We start from the raw sequence: 21246 nt of genomic DNA, 5'->3' as shown, positions 1-21246 counted from the left end.
CTGTGTTTAACAGCAAGTTGTTGCTCAAGATACTTTTAACACCCAGTTTCACCTGGAGGGTCCCAGGGAGCTGGCAAAGGTGGACATCAGTCTCAGGCAGCTGCCTGACTTCCCAACAATCCAGAATTGTCCCCTGAGCAGTTTTGCTCTTTACTCTGCTGCCAGTTTTGGCTGGTGCTTCTGCTTTGCTGTCTGTGTCATCCACCACACTCAGCTCTCCAGAGCACATCCCAGATGTTGCTGTTTTATGTATTCCCATGACAGGCAAGATTTTGTACAAGGGAACCAAAAATGAGACATTTTTGCTGGGTTGTCCTGGAAGGAGACCTGACAGCACCTGGCCTTGGCAGTGCCTGTTGAGAGGAAATAGGGAAAATCCAGCTGTCCCCCAGGCATGTTTCTTTCCCTGGAATATTTCCCCCTGGCCTGCAGCCCTATATCCTGCTTTCTCTGCCCTGCTAGCAGCTGGTTTTATCCCAGCCCAGAGGACTGGCTTGGCAGGGTGGAGGCTTTGTCCTCCCTGATTCTCCATCCGTGGAGACAGTGGGCTTGATCCCGTCCTTGGGGGTTGCGCTGCAGGAACTCCTCATGATCCCACCCCTCCTGCATCACCCTGTGTCACTCAGGGGACTGAGAGACAAAAAGCATCCCGTGATGGGGCTGGCCAGTTCTGTCAGCAGCAGCCTGAGGAGGACCTGAAGTCTGCAGTAAATCCAGCAGCTGTGCAGTGCTGGGGTCAGGAGAGAGATTTAAAGATTATTCTGTGAAGTTGTCAGAGGGGCTATGGCTGGGGTAAAGCAGGGAAATGCAAAGGCAGAGATGCATCGACAGTGGGATGAAATCTGCTTTTAGAAGTGGTATTTCTGGACCATGACTCGTTCCATAGCTCATCCCAAAATATTTCACTCCCTGCTGGTCCCGCTCTCCAGGAGAGGATATTGCTCGGAAGTGCAGGGAGGAAGCAGGAGGGTTTCCAGATTTGCTGTTTCTTTGGCTGTGGGTTTGCCTCAGTGGAAGAGTGTGACTCAGGATGGCCTTTTTCCAGAGGCCACGCTCCAGAGGGAGTTAATAGGGGAGTTAATGATTAACCCTTCGTGCTCAGTCTGCAGGACCTGTTTAACCACAGGAGATTTGGCTCCTGACAGCCCATGTAGGTCATGTCAAGCTGTTAAAGCAGCTCAAAGGGTGGCTTTTATGAGCCTCAAAATATAGGTGGGTACAGGGTGTTGGGGCAGAAGCTCAGAATAAATAAACAGGAGGGAGGGATGGGTAGTGAAAAACAGCTGATGTGAATGCAGGGTCTGGCTCTGCCCCTCTCCCTTTGGGTGCAGCTGAGCATTTCTAAAGTTGGAGTAGAGGAGGAATGACCTGCAGGGATGCCAAGTGATGCTGAGCTCTGTAAGCTTGTATTGAAAACCCAGTGGCATCACTAACCCTGGGTGCATCACTCTGAGCACTGTGAAGCAAAGCTTGTATCTAAAGTTTCCTCAGGGGTCAGATAGAAACCAGCATCTTTTTGCACTAGGAAAAGGCAGCAGTGGTGATTTTTCAGGGGAAATATGTAATAAATGAGTTATGTGTCTCCAATAATCCTGTATTTCCCAGGCAGACAGCCTTTTTCCCCTCCAACTGCTACTTCCACCCACTCCCTCTAGAGAGCTTTGCTTTCCAGCTCCTTCCACTTGTCCTGCTCAGTCCTGCAGCTCCTTTGTGGGGCTTGCCTTCCATTTCTTTCATTTAAAAAACATCAATCCCCTGTATTTTTGCTGCAGTAGCAGAACTAAGAGCAAAAGCTGACAAAGATGGCATACAGGGGAGGGGAGGATAAAATAGCTTGGCTTTTTGCCATGCTCCAGGGTCACCTGGGATGGATGAGAAGGATTTCATGACCTCTGAACCTCCAGATATACCTGCTGTTATTGCAGCAGCAGGTTGAAATACCATCTCAGGTGTCATTTGCTCAGGCTGACCGAGAGAAACTGCCTCTTTGCATGGCTGGGGATGTTTTTCACTGGGAAATGTTTATAGTTTTTATCTTTCAAGGTAATTCCCCTTTTAGTTCCAATCACAACACACTTTTGTTTAAGCAAGGTTTTTCTCGCTCACGGGCCAAAAAATGCATCTGTTAGCAATCTTTTTGGATTTTGTAGCAAAGCTTTTTAAACAATGAACCAGCTGACTACGAAAGGCATCTGGTCATGCTATATTTGCTTGTGGGGAGCATAATTTTTAAACCCTGGGAAAAGTGTATGAGGGCACGTGTGTGTTTGTGGAGGAGAGGGTATAGCAAGTGTTAGCACATGGAAAACCAGAGCAGGCTGGGCTGGGCTGCTTCTGACCCTGAGATCCCAGCCTGGGGAGAGTCTGATGAAATTCCAGCCCTTTGCTGCATGGCTCCATGGGGAAGCAGCTTTGTTGAATCATTTAGGTGCTGTTTCAGGAATACCTGGAGGGATGAGGGAGCCTTGGTGGGCCCAAACCTCCACCAGCACACGTCTGGCAAAGGCTGGGCTATGTTAGTGGAGCTGGGCTGGATTTAAACATCTCATACAGGCTGAAGACACCTTGGCTTTAAAAGCCATCCATGCCACAGTGTGCTTCCTCTGTGACCTTGCAGACAGCATCCAGGTGGATCATCCAGAGCAGTCAGGGAGGGAGGGGTTGCCAAAGTGCAGTGAGCTGCCACTGCTGCCAGCTTTCCCTTGCAAGGAGGGGTGGGGAGCACTGTGCAAAGTAGAAGTTATGTCAGGACAATGTGTAAAAATGAAGGGGGTGTTTCTGGTTTTGCCGCTGGTGCCAGTTGAAGAGGGTTTTTTTAATCCTTTCCTGTGACTTTCCTGGGGAGTACTCCTGGGGCAGACCAGCCTTGCAGGTGACCCACCAGAATCATGGAATTGTTAAGGTTGAAAGACCTCTGAGATCACTGAATCCAGCCATTAACCCAGTGCTGCCATGTTCACCCTTAAACCATGGCCCAAGAGCCACTTTCCCACTTTTTTGAACACTTCAGGGATGATGATTCCACCACCCCCTGGGCAGCCTGTTCCAGTGCCTGACTACATTTTCAGTGAAGAAATTATTCCAGACATCCAATCCAAGCCTCCCCTGGCACAACCTGAGGCCATTTCCGTTTGTCCTGTCACTTGCTGCCTTGGAGAAAAGCCATGGCTGTTGTCACTGAAAGGCTCTCTGGGGCTTGCAAGGAGCTGGCTGCTGTGAGCCAGCCCTTTCCTTCCAGCCTTGGAGGATGTAGCTTGGTGTGTTGGACACCAGGTGGGTGGGGAACTCAGCCAGCCACAATCAGTCATCCCAAAGCAGCTCCAGATCCAGTTATCCCAAAGCACCATGATGGGCTCTGAGTATAGGGAAGCAGGCTGCTGGATCAGGTGTGACATCACCTGCAGACTGAGGATCTGTAAGATGTTGCCAGAAGCTTGTTCAGGAAGCAAAGCAGGTGTGACAGAGCACTGAGGAGCATCACAGTGTCTTTCTCCACCACCATGGGGACATGCTGGGAGCTTGCACTGCTCCCAGCAGCTGCATTCCTGCAGGTCAGAGCAGCAGGAGCTTGTGGGGATGCTCCCTCCCGCTGAAAATAGGTTGAGACCAGCCTTGAAATTGCTTTGAGCCACCAGTGGCTGAGCCCCCACCTTCTCTGTCTAGTGGTCATTGAGAAGAGAAGGAATTCTGGCAGTGGGAGCTGCTGATGCTCCAAGGGGGAGGCACAAAGGCTGTGGAAGTGTCAGGCTCATAACCAAGACATGACAGGGCTGGGGAGTGTGAAATCTCTCTGGGAAGAGCAAAGGGATGGCTGGAGCTGGCAGATTGGTGACCTTCACTTGGGAAAGCTCCTGCTAATGACTGGGCACTGCTTTCCCTGCAGTGCTGAGGAGGGGATGGAGCTCATTTATGGGATTCACATCATAGCAGCCACTGCCACCCTGGAACAGAACAGCATCCATCAGCTCCATGCACAGAACTCAGGGCTAAGGGACAGCAGAGGCTGTGACATGAGAGGGCAACATGGTGACACCAGGGCTGCAGCTGATGGGATTTGTGTTCATGCCAGGTCCCTGGAAAGAAGAAACAGGTGAGGGGCACAGGTGGAACAAAGCAGGGATGGAGCAAGTGCTGCCCTTGTCTGTGCAACTTTGGCATGTCTTTGTTTTTGCAGCTGAGCACATGTGGTGGCAGACTGGGGCCTGGAGGACAGTGAGGGATGTTGATGTGCAATTAAAGCCATCAGTGTGTCTCTAACAGAGCAGCTCAGTCTGGGTTCCAGCAGGGTTCAGATCAGCCCTCACTTCTTTGCTGCTTGAGAGCACACACTGCAGACTCAGCCCAGAGAATAAGGATTTGGGAGATGTTCAGTGATGCAGTGGAACATCCTAGAGACGCTCACGTTGGAGGTGCTCAGCTCTGTGTCTGAGCATCCCTCCCCAAAGGCAGGCTGCAAAACCCACATGCCCAAAACCCACCCTGCATGCTGGGAAGCCATTTTACACCCTCAACCTTTCAAACCCTGATGCTGGAGAGTTTCCTCCCTCCTCCTGGCGCTGAGCAGAGCCTTGTGACTCACTTCCCTCCGGGCTGTCGCTTTGTCAGGAGATTTCTTTACCACCAGGAGTACACCAAAGGACACTTATCAATGTGCTGTAGACCATTAGCCCCAGTAATTACCACTGAGCCATGTCCTGCAGCGAGCTGAGGGGAGGGAAGGCCGTGCCCTGATCTTTGCCTGCTTTATTGTGCAGTCCCCCTTTGCCTGGGAAGCTGCTTTCCGAGGAGCCTGCCCAGCTGCTCATCGGAATTAATGAGTTTCTGCCGCACTTAATTGAGAGCACTCTCTAAATTGGGGGTTTCAGGGAGGAAATGCAAGAGCCCGAGGGAGCCGAGCAAAGGGAAATATTTATAATGCAGCACGTTAATTATAAATGAGCAGTTTAGCCAATTTTGTTGTTCAGCCTCCCCTCCACCCCCTGGAGACCTTTATTTGCTCCACCGCTTCTTTTCAACCCTAAATGAGCAGCAGGTCCACATCCCTGCCTGCCTCACAGGTGTTCACAGCACGTGGGAAGGTCCTGGGATGTGGGATGAGCCAGCCCTGCTGCTTTCTCTGCCATTCCTCAGCATGGATCTCACTCCCTGCACAGGTCTCTTGGCTGGGCACATCTGGACACCTCTTGCTGCTGTGCCATGGTGGGGATCTTGCCACCCTTCCCAGCTGGTGCTTCTGGTGGGAAAGAGATGCTCCTTATAAAAGAGGCAATGGGAAAGACCTTCTCTAACACCTCCAGGAGGTGACAGGACCATGCTCAGGGGACTCTGTTGTCCCCTGGAGTGCATTTGCATGCTGGAGTCTGAAGTGGGGCAGGAAAGCTGGGAAAATCAGAATTCCCACAAGCTTTGTGCAGAGCTCTCCCCTGGCAGGGCACAGGCAGCTCGGAGAGGAGGCTGGCACGAGTGCCAGGGCTCGGCTGAGGAGCTGAAAGCCGCGGTGGCCGTGTCAGACAGAAGTGACACCGAGCAGACAGGTGGCCTGAGCCTCAGCCCAGCTGCTTGGCACCTCTGAGGGACTGTGGGGTCAGGAAAAGTGTTAAAGAAAAGGTTTCCAGGCCTCTTGGTGCTCTCAGACTTGTATTGTCCGTACCTTGGAGCCAGGCACAGCGAAAGGAAGGGTCAGGTCTGGAGGCACAGGCTGTTCTGCCCAGGGGCCAACTGAGTGTCATCCAAATTACCTGTCCTTGACTCTGCTTGTCCTCATCTTGGCACGCTGCAGCTTGGGAAGTTTGGATGCACAAAAGTTTTCCACGTAAGCCTCTTGAGCCACGGTAAATATTTGGGACTCTGCTCCTCGGGCCTGCTGAAAGCGGCCGCGGTTGTCTGCGAGCACAGACGTGGGGGCAGAGAGGAGGTTGTCCAGCTCCCACCATTGCAGGTGTTTGTGGTGTGGGATGAGGTTTACAAACATCTCTGAAAGTTAGGGAAGGGGCAGAGCCATGCAGCCAGTCAGGCTGTGGTCAGAAGATGGTTACTGATGGAAGATGTTTGGGGTTTGTGTAGTATTTGTTGGCTCCAGCCTAGTCCTGTGTGGCATTTCTGCTGTGAAATCCTCTTCTTTTGATATATATGTCTTTAGGAAAACAAAGGTGGGGGCAAAAGGTTAATTATGAAGTATTCTCTCAAATCCTGCCTGCTTACTCCATGCAGCCCCTGGGAATGTGCAGCATTAGTTACCTGAGCTGGGCTCAGAGGTCCTTCAGTCGTGTCCTACAAGAACAAGGTAGAACCTGAAAACCCCTCACAGACCCTGACAATTGCAGAGCACCGTGGACCAGGATGGCCACATGAGGTTCTGCATCTCTCAGTGTCGCAGGTCATGGGCCCAGGGGTGACATCCTTTAAGAGGGGACTTTGAGAGATGCATGTTCCCTCCCAGTGACTTATGAAGTCTCCAGAGGAACTGTTGTGCTTGGAGTCTCTCTTAGGATGTTGATATGTTGATAAGTCATGGTTCTGCTCCAGGAGTGCAGCCTAGATCATGTCACATTTAAACATTCTTCATTGCTTGTAAACATTTTCCCCCCTGAGCATATTCAAGGCTGTGCAGCCAAAGCTTCAAGGGCACTGTAGAGTTGAAACGAGAGATTTGGATGTAAAATTTCAGTCTGGTTGCCCTGAAGCTGATAATCACAAGACTGATGCAGTATCAGTGGGGCAGTGTTTGGTCATAGACAGGTGGTGTAATTGTATTTATGGCAGTTCAATAAATCAGGTAATGTTTGCATAGCTGGAGTCAGGGGTAAGCTCAGAATATAGAAAGTCACACAATATAAAGTAATGCAAGAGCTCAGGAGTGCTTTGGAAATGGCTGGTCATGAAGGGCAGGGGATGTTAATACTATTTTTTACTAATCTGGCTTTGTTTCACTTTTTTTATCTCCTACCCAGGACCAGGAAGAAAATAAAGGAGCCACCAGCTGGCCAGAGTTCTACATCGATCAGCTGAATTCAATGGCTGCTGTGAGTATTCCCCCAGAGCCCTGGTGCCTCTGAACCCCGTGTGGGGCAGCAGCAGGGTGGGGACAGTCTGCCAGCATTGTGCCTGAGAGGGTGACAGTGTCACCTGTTGGACCAACAGGTACAGCTGCAAAATGGAGATGTTCCTACAGCACCTGGGGTGGTCTGTGCAATCACAGAACCACGGATGGGGTTGGGGTGGGAAGGGACCTTAAAGGACATCCAGTTCCAACCCCCTTCCACCAGACCAGGTTCCTCCAAGCTGCATCCAGCCTGGCTTCGAGCACTCCCAGGGATGGGGCAGAGGGATGAGCAGGGGCTGTGAGCCAGGAGGGAGTGGGCTGCTTCCCTCTGGGAAGGCAGGAACACCCAGTGCTGGCCATGGGCTGCCAGCCAGGCAGAGCCCTGAGGCTGAGCAGAGCTTGTGATCAAAGCCTGCCAGATGCCTGCAGGGTGGCTTTGATCTCCCTGACGTGCTGCTGAAGAGGAGCTGGGTTAAATGGAGGGGTCAGCACAGCTCCTCATATCTGCTGGGACCCTTTCTGCTTTGGATTAGCCTCAGCTAGGGCTGGCAGGGCTCACCCTGACACCTCTGGGGGCCCAGCACTGTTGGGTGGTGCAGGAATCACTCAGGGAGCTGCTTTAGCTGTAGCTGTGCCTCATGCATGCCCAGGGAGAGGCAGCCCTGGTGCAGGAGTCAAATCCCAGCCCCAGCTGGAGAGCAAAATCCAGTGTGGGAGATGCATGCACATAGCCACTGTCCCCAGCTGAGATGCACAATCCAGGGTTGCACTGGGGGACTTGGGAATGACAGGGTTGGCTGTTCACCATTCCCATGGCCTGCTCTGAATGATCTCCAATAGCCTAATGTCTTTTTTGGATTTTTTTTTTTTTTTTTTGTATATTGTGGTGCCCAAAACTGCCCCCAGGACTCAAGGTGAGGCCACACCAGTGCAGAGCAGAGCAGGAGTTGTGTGGGGGCTTGGAGACAGTGCCCTCCATCCCCCTGTCCCCAAATCTAGGCTGTCTCCCTGCAGACCATGGAGTGGTTTTCCTCACTGCTCCTTTTCCCAAGTTCTGCAATTGCCATAAGGAATCCAGACTTCCAGGGTGGGTTTAGTATCCCCATGACTTGGCACAGTGGGTGGTGGGCACTGCCACTCCTTGGGCACACAGGGAGATTCCCCTTCTGACCTCTGCCTTCCTCCTTGCACAGAGAAAATCACTGATCGCCTTGGAAAAGGAAGATGAGGAGGAGAGAAATAAAACAATCGAAAGTTTGAAGACTGCACTGAGGACAAAACCAATGAGGCAATTCCCTTCCCTTTCCTGGCTTTACTGCTGTGGTTGTGGATTTGGATTTGAGTTCTCTGGCAGAGCAGGGGGTTAAATAAGAATATAAATGGGAGCTGTACAGGGTGAGGGAGGCGAGGACTCTGAGGCACTAACTGCCTTTTTTTTGTTTCATCAACTGCTTTTTTTGTGTCACATTTTGTTCCTTTTTCTTGGTCCTTTTAGTGACCAAGAGCCACCAGGACCTCCTGTTTATTCAGGCAAATCAGGCAACCTTTTTAGTTTTCCAGATTTTCCTTTGTCCTGAACAGAATGTAAAAATTCCTTGAAGATTGATTTTTTTTTTTCCAAGAAACAACAATTTTTATTGGTCAGCTAGGACTTTTGTTTCAACTTCAACTCCTGTTGCACTTTATAAGGGAATAAAGTCACATAAATCTTCAGGCTTTTATGAAATGGAAAACAATTTTTGATGGGAGGATAAATGAAGGCTGGGATGCTTTCTGAATGTCTGTAGCTTTTCCTAATTTTGTTTTCTCTGGAGTCTGCATGCACACTTTTCCAGCACTTAAAGTGCCTCAGGTTGACATCTTCTGATGGGAATATGTTCCATTAGGAAATGCATGACCTGTTTTGGTTATGGAAGAAACAAATTTACCATTGCTTGCAAATACCTTTCCCTCTTCCACCTGTGCTTGGTGGTAAGAAATTCCCAGGGTCCAGGGTGAGCAGCTGATTTCTGTGACACCTGGACCTTGTGGGTGCTGGCCCCTGCAATGAGCAGGGCTGGTGGTCAGCCATGAAACTTTATAAAATCCTTAAAAGTGGTGTTTGAGTGTTTTTTTGAGGGATGCAGCAGGCTCTGTTGAAAATTTTACCTGTTGGACCTACTTCTGCACCCAGGGAAATGAACACCAACTTTCCTATTGACTTTGGCTGGAAGAAGAGCGAGCTTTGAAGCAGAGAAAGCAGTTTTCCACAAGCCTGCAATTACCCCTTTTGTTGCTGCCCATCAGCATGGCTTGTTTGGAATTAAAACCATCCCAGTGCTGGGATGTTCCTGGCTCGTTTGCTTTCCAGCCCGTGCCTTTTGCCAAAGCAGAGGACACCCAGCCTGGATGGCACTGGGCATGGGGGCCCTAAAATGCCTCAGCAGTGTGCAGTGTTGTGTCTGCCTGCTATAGTGAGCCTGCCTGGGGCACTGCCCTGTGTTCGCTGTCTGCTTTCTGTTCAGTGGTGTTGTGAGTCACTGTAAAAATCAGAAATCCCTTAAAATTGGGGAGCTGTGCCTGAGGGAGGAGAAGGGTGTGGATGGTGAGGCAGGAGAGGTAGCAGAAGGCAGAAAGGCTGACATCGAGGTGTCTGCAGCTGATGAGGAGGTGACTTCAGGGCTTGGGATCTTCTTCCAGCTCAAAACTGGTCTCAAGACTCGGGTTGGTATTTTTTGCAGTGTGATTGCAAACTTCCAACCTCCATCCCAAGACTTGTGTTGATGGCTGGGTTAGTTGGTTCTCTTTGAAATATCCTCACTCTGAAGAACCTTGTGCAGGTAGCACAGGCAACCAGACACCAATTAAATGGATTTTTACAACCCCCTCCCTGTGTCTGGGCCACAGGAGTCCTTCAGGCTTTCTGGTATCCACGAAGAAGTATACAGGAAGGTTCTAGGTGTACATCAGCAGACTCTGAGGGTAAAAGGCAGACTTTCAGCATTTTATTTTAAAGTGAAAACCCCCTTTTCTGGCAGGTTTGTGACCCGGTTCATCGACCTGGATGGCTTATCATGTATCCTCAACTTCCTCAAAAGCATGGACTATGAGACAGCAGAGTCTCGAATACATACCTCGCTCATTGGATGTATAAAAGCACTAATGAACAACTCCCTGGGCCGGGCCCACGTCCTGGCCCACCTGGAGAGCATTAATGTAATTGCTCAGAGTCTGAGCACGGAGAATATTAAGACAAAGGTGGCAGTGCTGGAAATCATGGGCGCCGTGTGCCTGGTTCCCGGGGGCCACAAGAAGGTACTGGAGGCCATGCTGCACTACCAGAAATATGCCAGTGAAAGGACTCGTTTTCAGGTAGGTGGGTGTGGTGGTTTTGGTTTGGTAATTTGAGATTTTTTTACTCATTTTGAGATTTTTTTTGTGGTTAATGTATTAAAGAGTATGGTGGGTTTGGTGTTGGTTAATTGTTAGTGTATTTACTTCTTGTTGTGAGATAGGATTAGGAGAAAGGTAAAGTGGGTTTATAAGGGTATAAAGATAAAATTATTAATATTAATTAACAGGAAAAAGGTAGTAGAAATTAAAATAAACTCTTCAGAGCACTTTTCCTCACAAACTTCTTTTTCTTATTGATAATGTAAAGAAACCAAATCTAAATTTTCTAGTTCGTTTATTATTTCTAAAATAGGGCTTTTTTCAGATTACTCAGGGAGAGAAGTTTTTTTTGTTCATGTTATGCAGATTTTTTTAATGAAAGGGAAAAAAAAAGTCCTTTTGTGGTTTCTGATTTCTTCACTGATAACAGCTATTTGGGGAACCCTGTTATCGTGAAATCCCTCCTCTCTTCTACAAGTTTTCTTACAGTTTGTTGATGGGTTATGTTGATTTATGGGGTATTGTTTTGAAGATTAGTTGTTTAAAGGTAAAAATTTTCATTATTTATTTCTAAAATCATCCTCATCGTTGGGAATGAAAAGTTTAGCATCACTTCCCTGGATTTCCTCCATTCCAAACCCCAACAGTGGGTCTCCACTCACCCCTCATCCCTTGAAATTCAGCATTCCTATCCCTTTCTCCTCCTGAATGTCTAAGTGGCAGCTTGCAAATGTTTTGTTATGGCTGTTTTCAAATTAAAAAATCCAGAATTACCCCAGAACTGTGTCTGATGTGATCTGCAGCTGAACGAGGAGGGAGGAAACAGTTATTTAAGGTGACAGCCACCAAAAAAAAGGCTTGCTTGTGCAGGGTCACTGGGATCAGCACTCTGCAGCATTCCTGGATGGGCTGGTGCTGGCCCAAATGGGTGCTGGGGTGGCCAGCAGCTGGCGGTGCATCACGAGGAGTTGTTCCTGCCCGTGTTCCCTGGCTGTTTGGGCAGCACTGGGGCTGTCACAGGGCACTGAAGTGACACCATGTGTTTGGCAGACGCTGATCAACGACTTGGACAAGAGCACGGGCCGGTACCGAGATGAAGTGAGCCTCAAGACAGCCATCATGTCCTTCATCAACGCCGTCCTGAGTCAGGGGGCAGGCGTGGTGAGCACCAGGGCTCTGGGACAGGGAGGCCTTGGGGTGTGCTTGGGGGTGTGCTTGGGGTGTTTGTTTCAGTGAACTCTCTGAGGATGTCCACTTTGCTGTGCTGAGCCCACAACTGTCCCTTGCAGGAAAGCCTGGATTTCAGACTCCATCTGAGGTATGAATTCCTCATGCTTGGCATCCAGCCCGTCATTGACAAACTAAGACAACATGAAAATTCAACCCTTGACCGGTGAGCAGTGACCCCCACACTTGTGATTTTTGTCTGCTGCCCTTGCTTCGGGTGTTGGCCTTTGGGGAAATCACATGGCTCTAGAGTCACACTTCCTACAGAAATTCCTTGCTGTCTCCAGAGAGGGAGAAAAAAAATTCCAACATGGTTTTGCTGCATTCTAATGTAGGGTTGATTGGGAAGGATGTGCCATCAGGGGTTCAGGGGATGCTGTCAGCCCTCATCCATTTCTTCTCATCCCAGAAGGCTCCTTGCGCATCCTGTAGTGTCTAGGAAGTTGGGGCTGAAGGTCCAGTTGGTGTTTCAAGCCCTCCCCGTGTCTGGTCCACTGACAAGCCAGCTGCCTGTAATTCACTAATTGTCACACTTGTATCTGCTTTTAACAGGTTGTTCTGGATTGGTTTTTTTTTCTCCTTTCTTTCCTCAGGCACTTAGATTTCTTCGAAATGCTTAGAAATGAAGATGAATTGGAGTTTGCCAAAAGGTTTGAGCTGGTGAGTATGAATGTTGCTGATACAGACACTGGCACTCAGTGTCACAGTTAGTTTTAAAAGAGTGGTCCAAGGAACAAAGAGTGGTCTTCTGGATAAAATGTGGAGCTTGGAAATCTTTCCTGTTGCCCTTCTCTTTTGCAACATCTGTCCTAGAGCCTGCTTTACCCTTTTGTCCTTTGCCTGCCCAGCGACTCTGTTTGCCCCTCGCAGGACAGTGGGGCCGGTTTGTCTGTCAGTTTTGGGGTGGGGGTGGCTCATGGGGTGTGGAGCTGAGCCTCAGGAAACAGGAGATGCTGTTGTGGCCTGACCTTGCCTGGCTCCTGCCCACAGGTCCACATTGACACCAAAAGTGCAACTCAGATGTTCGAGCTGACGAGGAAGAGGCTGACGCACAGCGAGGCGTACCCGCACTTTATGTCCATCCTGCACCACTGTCTCCAGATGCCTTGTGAGTCCCAGCAGAGGCCAGGAAACCCATGGCAGCCCAGCCCTCCTGCCCAGCAGCGTCACAACCTCCCCTGTGCTCACGTCAGTCTCTCCCCTTCCTTCCCTGCAGATAAAAGAAGCGGCAACACTGTCCAGTACTGGCTGCTGCTCGACAGGATCGTGCAGCAGATTGTCATCCAGAGTGACAAAGGGCAGGACCCCGACGCCACTCCCCTGGAAAACTTCAACATTAAAAATGTTGTACGAATGTGAGTGCTCGAGGGTCACTGTTCCTTACTGGCCACTGTCACACAGTGATGTTCCTGCTCCTCAGCTGGACATGAGCCAGCATCTCTGGAGCTGCTGGCTTCCCAGGACTCACCCCACCTTAGAATGAAGCCCATCTTTTTTGTTAGACAGCACTTGCAAGTAATATTTGAGATTTAGGAGTTTTTGCATGTTCCCTGATAAATTTTACATGACCCTGCTGAGGGGACACAGCAAAGCTATTAGGTGTACCAGTTTGGGAGCCTTAAATCCCACTTCCTCAGTCATGTTCCTTGCTGGTGATGGTCTCCTACCTGCTGTAGTAGGATTGTCTCATGTGCTACATCTCCTCTCCTTTTAGGTTAGTCAATGAAAATGAAGTGAAGCAGTGGAAAGAGCAAGCAGAGAAAATGAGAAAAGGTGAGTGATGGAGGAATACACAGTGTCAACTCTAACGTTGGCTAAACAGTTACATACACATTTATTTATGTGTTTATTTATACATGTATCTGCAGGCTTTACTGAAGGGCTGAGATAGTATCATGCCATGGGGCTGACATGGGAAATGGGCAAAACAAATAATATTTTTTCATGGAGAAGCTCCAGATGGGTTATTGAGGCACAGCACAGGCTCCCTTTTGTCAGCTGCAGCTTCTCTGCAGGGCAGAGTGGGGTTTAGCCCCCCCCCCCATGTGCTGCTGCTGGCAAAAAGGAGAGTTTGTCACCCAAAAGTGGTCTCCTGGGGCTGTTCCAGAGCACACAGAGCTGCAGCAGAAGCTGGAGAAGAAGGAGCGGGAGTGTGACGCCAAGGCCCAGGAGAAGGAGGAGATGATGCAGACACTGAACAAGATGAAGGAGAAGCTGGAGAAGGAGTCCAGCGAGCACAAGCAGGTCAAGCAGCAAGTGGCAGATCTCACAGCACAGCTCCACGAGATGAGCAGGGTGAGACCTCAAACCTGCTCCTGCTGTGGGCCCAGACCCTAACCCCCTGCATGTGCTGTTGGGGTGATTTCAGGAGGCTGAGCTGCATGGGGGGACTGAGAAAGAGGCTTGTTGGAAGAGCCACCAAGGTGTCTGTCCCTAGTAATTGGGTGATTTTGCTTCTCAGCTGCCTTGAGCCTCAGTCAAGAGTGTTGAAGACTTTGAATGCTTCCTTAGTTTCCTAAAATTTAACCAAATTAAGTAAAAGTCAGCATGGGGGTATTTCTTAGGTCACCCAGTGTCACCCAGCTCCATATGACCAGTCCCCATTCCTCTTTCTCTCCCAGAGGGCGATCTGTGCTGCCAGTCCTGGAGGACCTCCCATGCCACCAGGAGCACCTGGTGGCCCTTCCCCTTCTCCAACTCCCGGCTCTCTTCTTCCCCCTCCACCACCCCCACCACTCCCAGGGGTATGTCCCCCACCGCCTCCCCCACCACCTCCTCCAGGTGGTCCCCCACCTCCCCCTGGCCCCCCACCCCTGGGTGGGCTGATGCCTCCCCTTGGACCACCCCCGGGCTTGGCCTTCAAGAAGAAGAGCATCCCTCAGCCGACGAACGCCCTCAAGTCTTTCAACTGGTCCAAGCTTCCAGAGGTAAGCTGGGCAATAATTTGGGCAGTGAGACTGGCTGTGCTGGATGGTGATATAAGGGCAGTGGGTGGGGACCCCAGCCTGCAATGCTCCCTCTGTCTTGCAGAACAAGCTGGCAGGCACTGTGTGGACCAACATAGATGACACAAAAGTGTTTAAAATCCTGGACCTCGAAGACCTGGAAAGGACATTCTCGGCCTACCAAAGACAGCAGGTAACAGCTGGCCCGGGGTGGGCACACCTGGGCAAGGTGCCACCATGGTGGGATCACCTGCTTTCACTTGTGGTCCCAAAACACATCTCCCCTCATTATTTCATACTAAAGCCATGTTTGCCAGATCAGCTTCATCTGCTTTGTCCTCTCATCCATGTGCCAGAGCCTTGGTGATGAGGCAGCCGTTCATGGCTCACTGTGCCTGACCTGCCCTGCCCACACACCTGAGCACTTGCACCCTGAAGATGGATCACCAAAAAAACACACACACAAAAAAAAGAAACAGGGAATGTTATGAAAATAACCCCCAGATGTGGCCACAGTTGGGTAATATTTTTGGATTGCTCTTAACAGCAACTTCTCCATGTGTCTGTATTGGGTGGAAAATTTCTATCCCTCTCTGGCCAAGAAGGACTAAGTTTTGCCCACATCTACCATGGGTGGGTCACTTCTTTTATTTTTGTAGAGAGCCAAGAGCAAAATGTGAGCTTTGAACAAATATTCCAAACCAAAATAATGTCATTGCAGGCAAAAGTCTCTGCTTTTTAATCTCCTGCTCAAGCACTGTAGCCCCAGTTTGGAAGGCATCAAAGCACAGAAGAAAATTAGACACTTCTTTTACCTCAGGCAGGGTGAAAATGGGCAAAAGCAATGAGTGTTGCAAGAAGGCAGGAGAAAAAGCAAGGAGAGAGGCTGAAAAAGGATGTTCACCTGCTGAACAGCTGGCTGTATTCCTGGGAGGAGAGAGCAGCTTGTCTCCTTCGTGCCAGGCTCAGTCAGAAGGATGGTGCCAGGAAGGAATGGACCAGACCCATAAGCTCATTAGGCAGTGTGAGAGTTTAATCTGTTCCAGAGGCTAATTGAGGGAAAGACCAGGGTGGATTAGAGCAGGGCAAATATCAAGAGCAACTCACCAGAAGTACGTGCTGCCTGCCCCAGTGTTTTGGGAATAGGTGACCACAGCAATGTCTCTTTCTCCTGGCATTTTTTGAGCTTGACTCATGCCTACTGGAGGGCATGTCTGAGGACAAGAAATGGAAATAGAAGAGCAGCAAGAATAGAAACCTGAGTGTCAGCAGGACGGTTTGCCCTCGGGCTTGCCTGCCCCAGCCCATGAGTCACCTGGTGTGATGCGGATTATTGCCAGGCAGGAATTTAAAAATAATTTGGCTTGGCTGAGGTCCTGCTGGGTGAAGTGGCTGGTTAGGTTTGGGGCCAGGAGGAACAGGGAGATGGTGCAAGGAGAGCTGTGACATGAGCTTACACCCCAGATGGGATGAGGACCAGAAGGGAGCTGAATGGAGGAGCCAGGGGCTAGCTGGGACTGGCAGGAGATGCTGTGAGAGCATCTGAAAGGCAGGTGGGAAAGACAAGGCAAAATCCCACCTGTGAGATGCTGCTGGGGCTGGAGCTGCCCTTGGGGACATGATGCACAAGTCCCTTACGGTTCATTTTGTGTGAGTGGAGCCATGGGACACATCTCCCAGGGCCTGAGGGATGTGGTTGTCTAGCTGGAAGTCCCCAGGGTGCTCCCAGCATTAGTCCCAGGATGGAGAGGGGGTGCATGGCCCTGCAGCCAGCAGCAGTGCAGGCACCGGTGTGTGGGGTTAGATGTGCTCCATGAGACCAGAAGTGGAAGTGCTCCAGGCTGGATGGGGCTCTGAGCAGCCTGGTTGAGTGGAATGTTCCCTGCCCATGGCAGGCGGGCTGGTCTAGAGGATCTTTAAAGTCCCTTCAGCCCAAGCCATTCTGTGGTTCTGTAACACATGCAAACCATGGGGCTCTGTGTACATGGTGGGGGGCTGGGGGAGTGAACAGCCTGTCCCTGAGGCACAATGAACTAATAATGGTTTCATAACTCACAGCATTTTCAAGCTCTAGCAAAACTTGGTTTCTGTCACGAAGAAGCAAGGGAGGAGCAGGGTTCTCCCTCCCTGTTCCCTGTCCTGGGCCACTTGCTCAGTGGTCATGCCTCTCACTTGTCCTGAGTCACATTATCCACAGGACATGGGGGCATCAGGGGCTGCCTGTCTGCCCATGCCCCCAGACAAAGCAGGGCTCTGAAAAAGCATGGTCAGGGGGTGCATCCCTGTGGCCTGTGCCCCAGCAGGACTTGGGGACAGCAGGCAGAGGTGTGTGCAGTGCACAGAGCTCTCTGACCCTCCCCAGGGTGGCTGCTGTGGGGCTGCCTTGGCTGGGATTTGTCTGGTTTTGTTGCCAGAGCGCCTGGGAATCCCTAAGTGCTGCACAGACCCGAGGCTTAACCATGTACTTAATTTTAAACATCTCTTTAAATGTTTTTCCCACATCACAGGCTGGGATGTAAATGCAGGCTATTAAGTGAGCTCTGCAGCTTTTGGGAAGGGCCCTTTCCATGTGGGGAGGACAGGAACCCTCTGGGCTTCCTGGGGCTCAGCCTGGGAGCATCCCTGCCTCACAAGGCATGAAGTTCTTAGGAGAGCCTGTAGCCTCCCAGCTGAGGCTCTGCAGATGTCCCTGTCCCCAGAGAAGGTCTCAGCCCTGCAGCTGTACAGAATACCAGCATTTACAGAAAAGCCAACAGGAGATTTTGGCTGTGGCATGAGAACTGGCAGCAGCTGTGTGAGGGTGTGCCTGTAGTGATGGAGAAAGGCAAGTCCAGGACCATCAGGGCTTAAACTACACAAGGGTTTGTGCCTCTGTCAGGATGTCTTGAGAGTCTTCATGGGGGTAGAGGCTGGGAGTGATGTTGATAAGTAGCAGTGACACAGCCAGGCCAGTTCTGGCAGGTCCTGCTGCGGTGAGTGATGTAAAAGAGTCAGGGCCAAGTGGAAAAAATATGTGTTGTTGAACCAGGGGCTTAGCAGTGAGCTGGGAAAGAATTCATCTCCCAAAAAAGGATGAAGGAAGTAAAGCCTCCAGCTCCTCCATGCAAGGAAGAGTGACCTGCATAGGGGCCAGGGCTGGGAATTGTTTGTGGAGATGGTGACAGCCCATTTAAAGCTGCTTCTCCTTGCACCGTGGCTGGATCACAGTTCCTGTGAGGGAGAGGGGCAGGGACAAGGCTGGTTTGAGGCAGAGAAGGGTTTTTGTAGTGAACCTTTTCTCTACCTTAATGGATGAGGAGCCCTCCCTCTCCTGGAGCAGGGCACTGCAAAGAAAGCCACCATGTCCTCCCTCTCCAGCAGCCTGGAGCAAGTCTGAGCATCGTGGGGCAGGTCTGAGGGTTGAAATGGAAGGAAAAGCTCCTAATTAGGGACCAGTTAAATGAAGATAAAGATACCCATTGCAGGTTGTGGGTGTGCTTTGTGCCTGTCCCACAAAGTAGACTGCTGGGTAGAGATTGATCAGTGAAACACTGATCCTTAGCCTTAACTGAACCAGAGACTTTTAGCCACAAGACTCTTGATCAGCAGAGCTCAGCCAGGGGAATGGGGAAGGAAAACCCGTGTGTGTGTGTGTGTGCACATGTGTGTGGTGCTGGCTTTACTGCACCTGATTCCATTCTGCTGGGGAGAGCCCAGCAGGACAGCCAGGTCTGGGGAGGGGCATGCTGCTGCTGGGCATTGGGGTGGCACTTGGCCAGGCTGCCAAGCCCTGGAGAAGCAGGGAGGAGGAGGAGGATGAGAACTCGAGGGGAAGCGTGTTGCTGTGGCAAATGGTGAAGTTTTGCTGCGGCCAGATTTGCTGTGGGATGCGCCTCTCGTTATTTCCACTTACAAGCCCTGTTTTTCCTGGCAGTCACATTGGCATTTCAGTCCCTCAGATGTGCAAGAACCAGCAATTTTCCTCCAGGCATGGCAGGCTGAGCAGTGCTGTGCCTTTGGGCCAGTAGCAGGGCTTGGCCAGCATCCTCCCACCTCATCCCGTGTCCCCTCCTCACCCCTGTGCACAGTGTCCCGTTCATGGAGCCTCCTCTCCATCAGCTCTCCTCTTCTGCACATCCCACAACCCACATTTTCACCTGCATCCTCCCTGTTTTGGCACTGCCACTCCCAGGTGCCTCCCCATGCTGCCAAACCCCCCCATATTGCACATTTCCCTTCTCTGTGCCTCAGTTCCCCCTGGTTTTGCTGTGGTCACTGAACTGCATGTGTTTTTTACTGCCTTTTTCCATGCTTCTGCTATGGCTGTAGGACTTCTTTGTGAATGGTAGCTCCAGACAGGTAAGTGAGCACCTGCAGGAGTGTGATGTGGGCAGGGTGAGTGTGGGGCTGGGGACAGGGACACGGGGCTGCTTCTGAGGGGGGTTAATGTGTGACAGACGGGGTTGGATCAGAGAGGCACAAAGATCACCAGGAGGAGCAGCTTGAAAGTTGATGCTGGGGAGGTTGGTAAGGCAGAACCCACCCTCTCTGCTGTCTGGCCTGAGGTGAAAGCCAATGTCTGAGTCCAGGGGTTGGATTTTTAACTCCAGCTGAACACAGAGAAGCTCCTACCCCTGAGCAGTTTTTGTTTTCAAAAGATGGAAATAAACCCACGGGTTGAAGCTCTCTGCTTGGTCAGAGCTGGCAAGGCACATGAGAGGGGCAGCTGGTGCTGGGTGACTTGGGGCTCATTTTCCATCACCTGCCTCTCTTCCCACTTCTCATATCTGCATGTTTTCTTTGTTGAAACAAGAAAATGAGTAAAAAAATGGTGATTTCAGTGCTCAGTCTCGGCCCTTGCAGTGGCCACGTGCCAGGTCTCCTACCTCATGGATGTTTAGTGTGGATCTGTAATGTTCAGGACCTTGCAGCTCCAGATTGTGTTCCTTCCAGAAGGATTGAATAGCCAGCTTTTAATTGATTAACCTTACTAAAATATGCAATATGGTAAATTAAAACCTGGGGCAACATGAACTCCTCGGGCAGCCCTGCAAAGCTGCTGTTAGGTAGATCTGCCCATTTGCCCAAAACCACAATATTGTTACTCATCTGAAGGTAACGTGTTTAAGCCACTTAGGAGATACAGGTGCTTATTCCATGCAATTCCTGCTTTCAAATCCCTTCTTTTGGGAGGGTTTCACTGAAAAAGCTGCTGGTTGCTTTTGCAAGTCTGATAGCATGTGTTGGTTAGCTGGCTTGGGAGGACTGATGCATGAAGGGTGATCACAGATGTTTGGAGCAGGGGTGAGGAACAAGAGTGATGCTGAGTGTGTGCAGCAGCCCATAATGAAATCCTCTGTGCGAGGGTTTAATGAAGTATCACAAGTATGTATGCTGAGAAAGCCAGCCTTTATTTATTCAGCAGCGCCCGTGTGTTTGCAGATTTTTAAATCTTCCCTGTCTGAGAAAATATTTACATTTCTAACCAGAGGCTTCAAAGCCAGCTCTGGTTTATGAAATGACTTACTGTGTTTCGGTTACAGGCGAGAGGTTTCACCCATAACCTGTGGTGACACTCCTGATTAATGGGGGCCCACTGTGTATCACACTGCTCTGTGCTGAGAGTACTGAATGTCCTTGCTGCTCCATGGCTCTTCTCCAGGCTTTTCTTCTTATTATTTTCTCGTAGAAGGAAGATGCCATCGATGACACGTTGAGCTCCCGGCACAAAGTCAAGGAGCTTTCTGTCATAGACGGCCGGAGAGCTCAGAATTGCAACATCCTCCTCTCCAGGTATGGTTAATGCCTTGTTGCCCTCTGGGGAGTGGGGGGATGCTTAATACCCTGCCCTGAGTGTGCTCCTCATCCCTGGAGCAGGGGGTTGATGACAGGAGCCAGTGCAGCAGGAGAGCCAGTGACACCTGAACCCAGCTATAGCTTTACACCCTCATGGTGGGGTGACCTGGAGGGGGGGCAGTGCCATTAAGTGTGTATGTGGCAATTTGGTGTCCCTGGAAAGCCCTCAGGGGGCTGGGATACCCAGTGAGCTTTCACAGGGGGTGGAAGGGGGTTGATTTCTCTTCTTATCTTTCTCAGCCTGGGTTTTGTTTGCTCTTTGCTGGTGGTTGAAGAGGGTCTGTCTGGGCTGGGGAAGTGCTGGGTGTCAGCAGGGTTCAGGGAGCAGCAGTAATTCGGCCAGGACCTTGCTGCCCACATCTGAATTTTGGAAAGGGGATGTTGCCCTCTTACAGCTGCCCTGCTGGTCTGACAGCCTCCCTCATACTCCTCACCAGGCAGGCTCAGCACTGCTACCAGCAATTTAATCTGATCTCCAAACAGCTGCCAAAATTATAAAAATTGTTTTGGCAAGATAAACGACACCAATAAGACTGAATTCACTGAGAAAAGGGAAACCAGGTTGTGGTGGTCAAGGAAAGGATGAGCCATCAGTGTAGCTACTTGTAAAAAACTAGCCAAAAACCAGCAGAAAATCTCACTTGTTTCTGACTCACCCAGCAAAAAATAAATCCACCATCAGTAAAATTTAAAAATATTCACTCTGCTTCTGGAGGCACAGAAGCTTCTGTGCCACCCAGGACTGGCCAGGATGTAGCAGCATGGCTGGCAGGTTGGGTTTGCAGCAGAGTTTGGTATTTTCCCAGACTGTGGGTTCTGTCTGGT

General features: G+C 50.5%; 1 protein-coding gene across 3 annotated transcripts in view; it reads left to right on the top strand.

Annotated features, from left to right (window-relative positions):
* The window catches only part of DAAM1 (dishevelled associated activator of morphogenesis 1), a 91198-nt gene that overhangs the window by 53187 nt on the left and 16765 nt on the right, over positions 1 to 21246 (top strand). For all 3 annotated transcript variants that reach the window (XM_041459395.1, XM_041459396.1, XM_041459397.1), the window contains 13 exons: positions 6951 to 7022; positions 8236 to 8330; positions 10060 to 10393; positions 11465 to 11575; positions 11704 to 11807; positions 12235 to 12301; positions 12632 to 12749; positions 12858 to 12996; positions 13356 to 13414; positions 13749 to 13936; positions 14263 to 14568; positions 14672 to 14779; positions 20255 to 20358. In XM_041459395.1, coding sequence (XP_041315329.1) covers positions 6951 to 7022; positions 8236 to 8330; positions 10060 to 10393; positions 11465 to 11575; positions 11704 to 11807; positions 12235 to 12301; positions 12632 to 12749; positions 12858 to 12996; positions 13356 to 13414; positions 13749 to 13936; positions 14263 to 14568; positions 14672 to 14779; positions 20255 to 20358 — 1805 coding nt within the window. The remainder of the gene's footprint in view (positions 1 to 6950; positions 7023 to 8235; positions 8331 to 10059; positions 10394 to 11464; positions 11576 to 11703; positions 11808 to 12234; positions 12302 to 12631; positions 12750 to 12857; positions 12997 to 13355; positions 13415 to 13748; positions 13937 to 14262; positions 14569 to 14671; positions 14780 to 20254; positions 20359 to 21246) is intronic.

This window comes from Pyrgilauda ruficollis, unplaced genomic scaffold (genome assembly GCF_017590135.1).
Source record: "Pyrgilauda ruficollis isolate IOZ18807 unplaced genomic scaffold, ASM1759013v1 scaffold135, whole genome shotgun sequence".
Lineage (NCBI taxonomy): Eukaryota > Metazoa > Chordata > Aves > Passeriformes > Passeridae > Pyrgilauda > Pyrgilauda ruficollis.
This window is presented reverse-complemented; position numbering and strand designations above follow the sequence as displayed.